Genomic DNA, 12,217 nt, shown 5'->3' with positions numbered 1-12,217 from the left:
GCCACGTTTACCGCCTAATTATAAGTTTGTTTTCTTTTTTTTTTTGTATAAATATACTCAATATTTTCACAAATTCATACTCATCTATCGATTTCATTATTGTGTAAATGTTTTTAATTTATTTAAAATATGTATTTCAAAACTCAATTCATTGCTAATATATTGACACATTTATACAAAAAGTTGCATATACATATCAAATAATTGTGTACAGTTAGAGATACAATAAATTTATCCGCATTACCTACCATATATATAAGAGTAATTAATCATATTACACAAATAATTTTATATTTAAAACAAAACATAATTGGATTTTACCAAGAAACCGAATTTAAACATTTTATTTTTTGAAATTTTATATACCAGCATATGTATAGTATCAATTATGTAAATGTACCTTTACCAATTGGAGCTCAAATAAATATTTAAAATTGTTGAAAAATAAATATATTTTGTTAGTAATCCTTTTATGGTTTTTTTTTATTTGTTCCATGTTGATAGAATAAATATTCCCAGGATTATTGTGTATAACCTGGGCAATAACCTAATAATAATTGCAGTAAAATTAAATGGCAAGATATATTTTGCTTTACATACAGGTAGGTGATATTTTTAAATTTTATTTTCCAAAAGGCAAAAATATCAGATATAACATCAGTTTCCATTTGTTCAAATTGGCTACCTTTGGCCCTAATTATGGCCTTCACACGGCTGACAAAGCTATTACAGACAGAAATGAAATTCAGAGATATACGTTTTTGTTACAAGTCCTCAAAATGCTTTTTACCAAAAATATAGTCCAAAAGTAAGAATATTTCTAAACAAATATAACAGAATTTTATTTTTGTATTCAATTGTATACACCACAACCAACCCACAAATTTGTGTGAGAATAAAATTGAGAGATATAATTTTCTTTGGCGTCCTTTATAAATTATCCTTTTTTGGTAGAAAAATAACAAAACTTATAAAAAATTGGCAAAATTTTAATTTTCTCAAATTTATTATTTTTTTATTTTAGTTCACCAGCAATACCTACATAAAATATTTAACTTGGCTAAAATCGGACCACTCGTTCTTTTACACCATCAACGTAATTTAACCCCATTTTCGACCACAAACAGCTTAATACCCAATTATTAAAAAAAACAGTTCTAGTCATTTATAGCAAAATTTTATTTTTGTATTCGAAGCTAAGTATCATAGAAGCGAGGTCCCCCAGCTTTTTTTTCAGAAACGAATAATGCAAATTAGTTACTTGGCTTTAAAAGTAGTAGTTGTATAGTAAAATTCCTGAAGACAAATTCCCATTCCACCATATCCAAAACCGCTGGTATGATGGTCTTCGTGTCCGGAGCTGTGTTTTTTCCATATAGATTTAATAATAAATGGTTAGTCGTCAAGGGAGGAATCACAATTCGTACGATAAAGAATCAGATCCTAAAAAGAAGCGAACATGCCAACAATCAAATCCCATGAATTGTTGACCCAAAAACCATGGCTAACACCATGAAATATTTCGGCAGGGGTAGTACACCAATAATAGAAATTATAATAAAAATCGGAGCACATAATTTTTGACCGTTTTCGAAACACCGTGCACCGTCTTGAGATGATCGACACTTTTGTACTTTTTAGTGCCAACCTTACTCTCCAAAATTCCCCAGGTACAAAAGTCAAACGGATTCACATCAGGAAATTTTGGTGGATAATTGTGCGGAAGAAATGAAGTGAGAAACCTCTTTTTTAAGCCATACTAAAACACCTCTTGTGTGAGTGTCCTGCATTTTGTGTAAGGCGCAAGCAAATTTTAGGACCTGGAAAACGTTAACTTAAGCAGTCTGCTAATGTTTTTGGAACAATCTGGTTGGTTCAACAGAAGAAAATAATCGAGAAGGTTCAACGGTTAAAACTAGAAGTGCCCATATGTAATGGGTACTTTTAGTTAATGTGGTATCACAATGGACTGAATAGTCTAAGTGAGCCTGAATCTTAATCGGGCTGCCACTTTAACCTAACCTAACCTAAGCCATACTTGGTTGATGCGTGTTGTTGGAATGTCCATGGCCTGCGACCGAAATATTTGTCTGCCCAGGGCTTCAATATTGTAATTTTCCTCAAAATATTCGGCGTTTATTTTAGCCACATGGTCGATGAATACGAGCGAGGAGCGAACGCTCACTGTTATCATCGGCGGCACTTGAATTCTCGTGACCAATCGAAAATGTAATTCAGCTAACCTCTTTGGCAAGTAAACCCGATTATTTTGTTTGTTCACAAACTGTTCAATTTGGAATGGCTTCTCATCGGAGAAAACCAAATTCGGTAACTGCCCACTTTCGTGTAAGCAAAGTTATTCCTTGGCTCTTTCAAGTCTAACTTTTTTGTGTATCGGTGAGCTCTTGCACTTTTTGGAACTTCAATGGATTCAATACAAACTTGTTTTTTGAATATGTTCAGTTCAGGAGCAAGTTTTTTACCATTGCGACTGGATTTTCGGATCATTTCTTGTGTTGTTAACGTTGCTTACCGTCCACTTTTTGGACGCCAGTATCACATTATCGATGAATATTATACCAAGTGAGAAAGATTGGGAACTCTGGTTATGTATACAGACGGAACTGGTAGCGGTATTTATTGTAGTGAACTAGGAATACGAGAGTCATACACGTTAGATAGCGATTGCAGTATCTCTGTTGATGAAGCTGTTATTCAGAATCGATATCATCCAGACAGCCGCTGTCGTAGAGCTGGAGACATCATAAAATGCACTGGTACACCCTCAAAAAAAATCGCTTCTTTAACATATGTTCCAAACATATTTTGCAGGAAGCACATATATTATTGGATGTTTGTTTTATGTGAACATATTATATGTTTGGAAGCATTTTGAGTCCAAAAATATTATATGCTTGGAAGAATTTTTCCCAAAGACGATTCTGCTCATTGCCTAACGTACTCGTAATTTTCACATCCACGAAATATTTTAGTTCTTGGCACCTTTTTCTGTAATACAAATAATGTTGAAGGAATTATTCACTTTTATAAATTTTTTAAATTTTACCTTTCGCCTGAACGGAGAATCGAACCGAGCACCATACAGTTTGTAAGCCAACACACTATCCACTGGATTACGTAGCTGTTATAGTCACCAGGAGATAATTATTGTTATAAATTACATTTATATAGCATAGTTTGCAGCGCCCACGAGCCCATGCAAACATAACATTATTTAACAGAAACTTACATTTGTTTGCCACGTGGAGCAGTGGTTAGCATGTCTGCCTTGCATGCAAAGGGTTGTGGGTTCAATCCCTGCTCCGACCGAACACTGTTTTTATTTTTAATTTGCACATTTATATTTATACTATATTAAATTTTTATAATGAAACTTCGAAATGTGGGTTATTAAAGATTTATAGTCAGTAACAGTGCTTGATATAAACGAAATTGACTGATTTTTGGATAAAATATTTTTTTTACTGCAAAAATAACAATTTTGTAACAAAAAACTGTTTTTGGTACAAAACTTTAAAATTTGGAAGGAATTCAAAAACTCTAACAAAAGAAGAATGTGGAGTCGAGTATAAACATACATAAATAATTTTATAATATAAACATAAATTTAGTTAGGCGTGAACAGTTTTTTACTATCATTTAACACCGTCGCTCTAAAATGCCATTTATTTTTTTTTCTTTAATAATTTATTTTAAAGAAAATAAACTTTTTAAATTGTTTTAGCTGCAAAACTCGAATTTAATGCCCGCTTTTATATTTGAAGGTGTCCGTCAACTCCTCGTGGACTACTTATTAATAAAGAGGAACTAAACTTTGTTTTTATACATTTTACTGTGTAATTTTTTACTATTTCCTCCTTATTTCATTTTACTGTCCCAACTCTAAAAAGAGTATAGTGCCCTTTCGTTATTTTTATGAAGACTCCTGATTTCTTTTAATGAACCAAGAAAAAAATTGTGCCCATAATGCCAAAATGATAAACAAAACACATGTCCACACATACATAAAATGGTGCTCTCAAGGCGAAAACATATGCTGTTTGTTTTTCAAATGTCTATTCTCTTGGTTCCGAATGTCTATTCTCTTTATTCAAATTAAATAATATTTAGACTTAAGCATATCAAATTTTTGGCCTTATCATAAAACAATTTTCCGAAACAACATACAAGTGGTTTCATAGAAATTGTTCTCGTTTGATTCTTTCGCTGTTATGTTGATATCTTTCGTCAACTCCCCCGGTTTCCATCTCTATTTCTTTCTCTATACTCTCTGTCGCTTTGAATAAAATATCACAACATATGTATGTTTAGTCGAAATTTGTAAATTTATATATGTTTGCATTCACACATATGATTTTTATGAAACATTCATGCCACAAACATAATATATTCTAACATATTAACATAGATGTCCCAAACATTTAGTGTTAGTTTAGGAACATTACATGTTTGCACTTAAATATATTGTGTTTTAAAATTGTGCCCGAAACACATTTTGTTTATATCGGAACATATGAAAAACATATTTTTCTAACAGTGTAGAAGAAGATCCGTTAATATAATGAATTCCTACGTTGTATTAACGAAATTGTTCATTGAAAGTCAGCCAATGTAGCATTTCGTTATAACAACGTAATTCTATGTCATATTTGCGAAACTTATGAAATATTTTTGTAGTATTATTTGTCCAGTATTAGTGCCCAAATACCCATGGGTACCTGGAATAACGGGAAATGAGGAAGCAGATGTACTGGCTAAGGGGGGCGCTTGAGGAACGAATAATGCCCTTGTGGCCTTTTTTCAACTGATGTCTTCATGTCAAATATGATGAACTATGGTGAACACGTTGGGTATCTTCGAAAGGTTACGAGCAAGTCAAGTTGATATGGGACGAAAAGAGCCGTAGGAATTGCGAAATTCTGATAACGATAATGAAGAGATAGGAGTTGAGGCCTTTAATTGGGAAGAATAGGCCTCAGAGATGAAGACATTTGCAGATGCAGATCTTTCTGCACTCAAAAAAAACGGGGCACCAATACCAACTAAACGTTATTTTAGTTCGTGAAAATTTGTTGATTTTAATTAAATTTTTCCCAATGTGAGCAAATGTTCCTAACTTGAATAATTTTTTGCTTACTTTATTGACGTGAACTAAAAATGAGAAAAAAACGTTCTATACAAATATAGTGCACAATTTTACTAAAAAATAAAACAGTTCATATTTTCCTAAAATGGGAGAAGTTTGCTTAAAGTGAGGTCATAACAGGTTGGTTGATAAGTCCCCGGTCTAACAAAGAAAAACACATTTTTTGGCAAAATTCGTTTTTATATTCAACATAGTTCCCTTCAAGAGAGATACACCGATTATGTTATAACGACCTTCCAATTTTTTGATACCATTTTGGTAGTACTCCTTCGGTTTTGCCTCAAAATAGGCCTCAGTTCCGGCGAGCACCTCTTCACTGCAGCAAAATTTTTTTCCCTGCGAGCATCCTTTTGAGGTCTGAGAACAAGAAAAAGCCGCTGGGGGCCAGATCTGGAGAATACAGTGGGTGGGGAAGCAATTCGAAGCCCAATTCATGAATTTTTGCCATCGTTTTCAATGACTTGTGGCACGGTGCGTTGTCTTGGTGGAACAACACTTTTTTCTTCTTCAAGTGTTGTTCCGTTTTGCCGCGATTTCGACCTTCAAACGCTCCAATAACACCATATAACAGGTTGGCTGATAAGTCCCCGGTCTAACAAAGAAAACACATTTTTTTTGTCAAAATTCGTTTTTATTATTCAACATAGTTCCCTTCAAGAGCGATACAACGATTATAACGACCATCCAATTTTTTGATACCATTTTGGTAGTACTCCTTCAGTTTTGCCTCAAAATAGGCCTCAGTTTCGGCGATCATCTCTTCACTGCAGCAAAATTTTTTTCCCTGCGAGCATCCTTTTGAGGTCTGAGAACAAGAAAAAGCCGCTGGGGGCCAGATCTGGAGAATACAGTGGATGGGGAAGCAATTCGAAGCCCAATTCATGAATTTTAGCCATCGTTCTCAATGACTTCTGGCACGGTGCGTTGTCTTGGTGGAACAACACTTTTTTCTTCTTCATACGGGGCCGTTTTGCCGCGATTTCGACCTTCAAACGCTCCAACAACGCCATATAATAGTCACTGTTGATGGTTTTTCCTTTCTCAAGATAATCGATAAAAATTATTCCATGCGCATCCCAAAAAACAGAGGCCATTACTTTGCCAGCGGACTTTTGAGTCTTTCCACGCTTCGGAGACGGTTCACCGGTCGCTGTCCACTCAGCCGACTGTCGATTGGACTCAGGAGAGTAGTGAAGGAGCCATGTTTCATCCATTGTCACATATCGACGGAAAAACTCGGGTGTATTACGAGTTAACAGCTGCAAACACCGCTCAGAATCATGAACACGTTGTTGTTTTTGGTCAAATGTGAGCTCGCGCGGCACCCATTTTGCACAGAGCTTCCGCATATCCAAATATTGATGAATGATATGATCAACACGTTCCTTTTATATCTTTAAGGCATCTGCTATCTCGATCAACTTCATTTTACGGTCATTCAAAATCATTTTGTGGATTTTTTTGATGTTTTCGTCGGTAACCACCTCTTTCGGGCTTCCACTGCGTTCACCGTCCTCCGTGCTCATTTCACCACGCTTGAATTTTGCATAGCAATCAATTATTGTTGATTTCCCTGAGGCAGAGTCCGGAAACTCATTATCAAGTCAAGTTTTTGCTCTCACCGTATTTTTCCCTTCAGAAAACAGTATTTTATGAAAACACGAAATTCCTTTTTTCCATTTTTTTCACAATAACAAAAGTTGCTTAACAAAAGACGCTCTATCTCACAAACTAATTGACTTAAGGTTGAATTACATAACATGCGTTAATCCGTGCGTTGATGGAAGGGGTGATTTTTTCTGTTTGAAGCACTCTTACCGAGCTATTGCTTTGAAAGAGAAAATTCAACTCTTCAATCAACGGACGCATTAACGCATGGTATGTAATTCCACCTTTACAGACGTCAAATTTTGACACGAATCATTTGAAGGTTGATACTATATAAAAACTAGCGACGCCATCTATGTGTCAGACCGGGGACTTATCAGCCAACCTGTTAAGTCTCTCAAATGAGTACATTTTAATAACATTGTATCTTTCTTGAACTTCGTATAGCGCTAAAGACATTTTAACAATTTTTAAATCCAATTTTTTCTTCAACATGAGAAATTTTCTTAAACAACAGAAAAAACAAAAATATTATCTTTAATAAATTTTCTTCTTTTTTCTGTAACATTTTGTAATTAGAAAACAGTTTTAGTTAATATTTTCAAAAATAAACCTACATTTTCTTTCATGGTGGGTTCACATGTTTTGGGTGTGTGTCAGTTCCAGCATTACCTTGAGAAGGCACAAGATACTGGACTCATTTTTCTTTCAGGCTCTCACGGATCTGGGGAAGTGTAGCTTAAAGAATTTACTCGCCTTTATCAGGGCCTCTGGTTGGATGTTTTCAACAAAAGGAAGACGAAGGAGGGAAGCATTAATTCGACCCAAGAATTGTTGTCATCACCTACAACTTAATTTATACACATTTAAATGCTGGACGGCTCTAAAGACTTAAGGACTTAAGATCGTATGACCTATTTATTCACTCCGAACAGCAAGATTGTTTTCATATAATTAATTAATTGAAATATTGTTTATATTTTGTATACAATTAAAATTTTTTATTTATTAATTATTTATATTCAATTCACAACGTTGTAAAACATAAGATTTAATTTAAGTTGATCATTGGTAATATTACAATAGACTCCATTTATTCCTTAGTCATAGCTGCTAATATCATGCATATAGTCTTTAATTATTTCGCTAGATGGCGCTCTAAATCAATTGGTTGAGGGTGCTAAAACTGGCAGAAGCTTTATCAATTTCATCAAAATTCTTCTTGATTTTGGCAGCATCTGTGGGTAGCTGAATATCAGGAGTAAAATAGACATCATCCAGTAGATGATTGCATAAACTACTGCGAAATGATTTATTCTGATTTTCACATTGGGCAGCAAGTTTCGAAAGTAACATTTTTCTGAAATTTTATAAAATAAAAATAAATATTAAAAAAAAAATAAAGAAAATATCTTAGTCCCAAAATTTTTATGGGATGTTTACTATTACCTTAGAATTGGCGAAGAATCCATACTGTTCATGTAAGCTTTAAATTGTTTTGAAAATTAAAAAATTGTAACCGAAATGAAAACAAATGGATTATATATCTGTATGTATGTTCGTTTTTATATAATATTTGCCTTATATTCTAATATTGTCATGCAATGCAATACATATATATTCATGCTTGTTATTAGTTGATATGCTTACATTTATATGAAATTATTATTAATTATTGTTTTAGGATTTTTTAATCACATGCGATAAGCCATTTTTCATTTTCCAAGTATTAACAAATCATAATTCAAACTCAATTTTTAAGGAAATTGTTAGTTCAAGAAATAGAAATCATAAAAAATTATTTTAAATTAAGTGACCACCACCAATACTATCCAAGCTTCGTTTTTCCGATATCCTTTTGGCATATAAAAATGATTGTAAATCATTGTCATGCAAACCTCTTAGACTATCAAAACTATGTCTCTGATGATCATCACTGCGAACTGGGGCTATAATGAATACAGGATACCGATCATGTAATGAGCCTAAGGTATTTCCTCGAATCGTGCCATATTCCTCTTCAGAAGCTGAAAAGAAATTATGTGGAGAGTTTTTAGTGAATGAAAATATTTCATATTGTTTGTTGTTATTTTCGAAGATGAAATAATTGGCAAGTAACAATAATGCCTAGTGGTGAGCTTACAATAGATTTTAATTGGGAGACACAAGTACTCGCCCACCGCCTATCGCTATATTTTGTTTACACACTATAAAGTAGCCTCCAACTGACAGCCGCCGTGCTTGTGCTTAAACACATAACTAGGCAATCCGCCGCTACCCGTCGCCCATTTTATGCTCGCCTTAAGATAGGTTAGGTTTAGGTTGAAGTTACAGTCCGCTTTAATTCAGACTCACATAGACTATTCAGTCCATTGTGATACCACATTATCTAAAAATATCTATTACATATAAGCACTTCCAGTTTTTACGGTTGAACCACCCGATTATTTTCTTCTGTTGAACTACAGCTGATTGTTACAAAAACATTAGCAAACGAATTAAGTTAATATTTTCTAGATCCGCCATTAATCTAAAAGATTCACTTACGTCGCACACAAAATACAGGACACTCGCACAAGAGTTTAATTGATTCCATTTCCTCTCGCCTTTCAGGCAGAGAGCCGTTATGGCAAGAGTGATACCTGACGTCTTGAAAACACCAGCATCTCTAGTGTTCGGTTTACGATAAGGTAGCCAGAGACATACCAACAGATTCTAGTTCCGCTGGAATATGTAAGGAATTTCCTAGTCTTGCTAACACAGTTCCCTGGTATGTTCCTGTGGTCAGGCACCCATAATAGGTAAATATACTGCTCAACCATCTCATTGAAAGATTTGCGGCAGTCTATGGTCTTTTACGAGTTAAGGAATACAGAGTCAAAAGATTTTGTTGATCATTCAACCGTCGTACTGAACGGACGTGTGTTTCATATGTCGAATTAAGTAAAGTTACCGTAATAAGTACTTATTACGAATTTCAAGTATGGTGGTTGACTAAGCCAACATGCAGCTAAATTCAAAGTCATTCACTGCGCTGCCAACTTCATGGCCCAGTAGAGGATTTCGACTAAAGATATCAATTTGGGCAATGACCCAATTAGTCGACCTGTAGACGAGTTGAAGGGTTGTGACACCTCTTTTACAAATCGAACCTTTCCTAAGTGTGCGACATCAAGAGGTGGAAATCCCTCAAGAAAGAGGTTTAAGGAACACAGAAATGCTTTGTTTATCCTAAAGAAATTAGGATCTGTGGGCCCACGTTGTTGGCTAAGCAAAGCAATTCTTTAAAATGGGTGCAAGGAATTCTTGAAACTGCCGAAATGGAACCAACGCCGGATGAGCTGTATCAGGCTCACTTAGACTATTCAGTCCATTGTGATACCACATTGGTGAACTTCTCTCTTATCACTGAGTGCTGCCCGATTCCATGTTAAGCTCACTGACAAGGGACCTCCTTTTTATAGCCGAGTCCGAACGGCGTTCCACATTGCAGTGAAACCACTTAGAGAAGCTTTGAAACCCTCAGAAATGTCACCATCATTACTGAGGTAGGATAATCCACCGCTGAAAAGCTTTTTGGTGTTCGGTCGAAGCAGGAATCGAACCCACGACCTTGTGTATGCAAGGCGGGCATGCTAACCATTGCACCACGGTGGCTCCCTAATGCTTTAATGCTAATTGGTGAAGTTTGGCAAGGAACCGCTTTGGAGTGCATGTGCACATCCCGTTTAAATGAGACGACATGCGGTGTTTATATTGAACATTGAGTAGTTGGCACATATAGCGCAAACGTGTAAGTTACGGCTTTCATGATATCCACAAGAAAGTATACAAAAGTGATCAGCCAAAAGATTCCGAAAAGGACAAGCCTCCGTTAGAGTCATAAAAGTATAGATCTCCTTGCGAAGCCGAAGAAGACATAAAAATGCAGACACTGACGAATACCGCATGGGAGAGGAGGTTAATACTGCCTTAAAACTCCCAAAGCTGAACCGAGGGTTGTTGCGAGAGTCACCGAGATTTGTGAAGATAAAATTCTTAATGGACCCACGTGTCCATCCAATTTGGAGCCATCGGATTAGAAATCTATATTCCCCGCGGTCTTTTTGCACCACACCTCACTGTTGGATATTAGAGTTTCAAATTTCTTGTTGCTCGTCATTCGCTGAACTTTATCTAAACTTGTCGGAGCATTATAGGTCTTACCACTGCCGTGTACAAAATAATTCACAATTTTCGTCTTTTCCCCATCACCTTTTTACACGAGTAAAAGGCTAACGTGGCTTTTCTCGCCCTTTCTTCAAGCTTAAAGTTCAGCTTCCTGCCTAATATAACCCCAAGATATTTTGCTCAATTTATAGCAACATTCCAGAGTAGGGATGATAGAATTCCTCCTTGGGGAGTGTCTCTGTTCACAGTAAATCTGTGTCTCTGTTCACAGTAAATCATATTGTCGTTTCGAAAGCAATCTTGAATCGATACTAAGTCTTAAATAAATATCGCAGATATACACGTAAATAAGTCTTCACCTGCCGCCAGTCACTATGCTAGTGTTTTCACATTTATCATAAAAAAGATCGTATTGTATGTTCTTTTTTAGTAGAATGGAGGATATAGGCGACCTTTGAATATAAATTTCAAATAATACTTACATGAAGATGTCTATATTGAAAAAGAAAAACAAATATTGTTAAAATTAGTTAAAATTTGTTTACTTCATATAAACATTTTGTGATATAATTTCAACTTACCTTTGAAGGCATTGCCATAACATGGGCAACCAAAACTAGCAGTGATAACACGTACAGATTCATTTTCCTAGTAATATATCCCGAGTAGTCCGAATCAAATTTGTTACAAAGATGACTTGCTCTGTCGTTCACTGAGTTTCGAAAACTGTGTACCTCTCAATTCTTGCTCTTAGCTTTTATACCCAGAATGGTTCTGCAGATGCAACAAGCAACTTATGCATATCACCTAAAACCATCCCCCAGCCCCATAGATGAGATATCTAGCCAACCAACGTTCGCTTACATAAAATAATAACCAAAGTGTTGTTTTAAGGATTTATGAATCCTACTATAGAGCCATATGATCAAACAACCAACACCATCAGCCATCATCGACACAATCTGGTGTTAACTACCATGTGTAAACAATTTTAAATATTAGTGGTTAGTTGGTGGTTTGTGGGTGGCAGGCTATGGTTTTGTTTTTGTTGAGTGCTGGCTGCATTGTGGACCTCTTAAAATTCCCATTTACAGATGTTTCGTGGTTGCCGGGCTTTAGATATTTTTAGATAACATTATGTTTTCCTGGCCACCATTCGTGTAGGCAGTATGACTGACTGCCGACAATGTGACAAACCACGGCAAATAATGAGGTTCTGTTCGAATAATTCCATTAGTCCAATATGTTAGCATTCATCATTAAGTAATTCAT

At 35.4% G+C, this 12,217-nt stretch overlaps 1 protein-coding gene across 1 annotated transcript; it reads right to left on the bottom strand.

Annotated features, from left to right (window-relative positions):
* Positions 1-7,745: 7,745 nt before the first annotated feature.
* On the bottom strand, positions 7,746-11,467 carry Orcokinin (orcokinin). Its single transcript, XM_075312573.1, has 4 exons — positions 11,428-11,467; positions 8,674-8,802; positions 8,225-8,261; positions 7,746-8,135 (listed from the first exon to the last, which is right to left on the bottom strand). The coding sequence occupies exons 3-4, from the start codon at positions 8,254-8,256 to the stop codon at positions 7,934-7,936; spliced, it is 234 nt and encodes a 77-aa protein (XP_075168688.1). The 5' UTR covers positions 8,257-8,261; positions 8,674-8,802; positions 11,428-11,467; the 3' UTR covers positions 7,746-7,933.
* Between the last annotated feature and the right edge of the window lie 750 nt (positions 11,468-12,217).

The sequence above is a fragment of the Haematobia irritans genome, chromosome 5, assembly GCF_050003625.1.
Source record: "Haematobia irritans isolate KBUSLIRL chromosome 5, ASM5000362v1, whole genome shotgun sequence".
Lineage (NCBI taxonomy): Eukaryota > Metazoa > Arthropoda > Insecta > Diptera > Muscidae > Haematobia > Haematobia irritans.
The sequence above is the reverse complement of the archived record's forward strand: the minus strand, read 5'-3'. Positions and strand labels throughout refer to the sequence as shown.

Bases quoted from the DNA above. Each gene is read 5' to 3' on its own strand.
- Orcokinin (XM_075312573.1), bottom strand. From the start codon at position 8,256: ATGAACAGTATGGATTCTTCGCCAATTCTAAG. The intron at 8,136-8,224 runs GTAATAGTAAAC...ATAAAATTTCAG, and splicing joins GATTCTTCGCCAATTCTAAG to AAAAATGTTACTTTCGAAAC.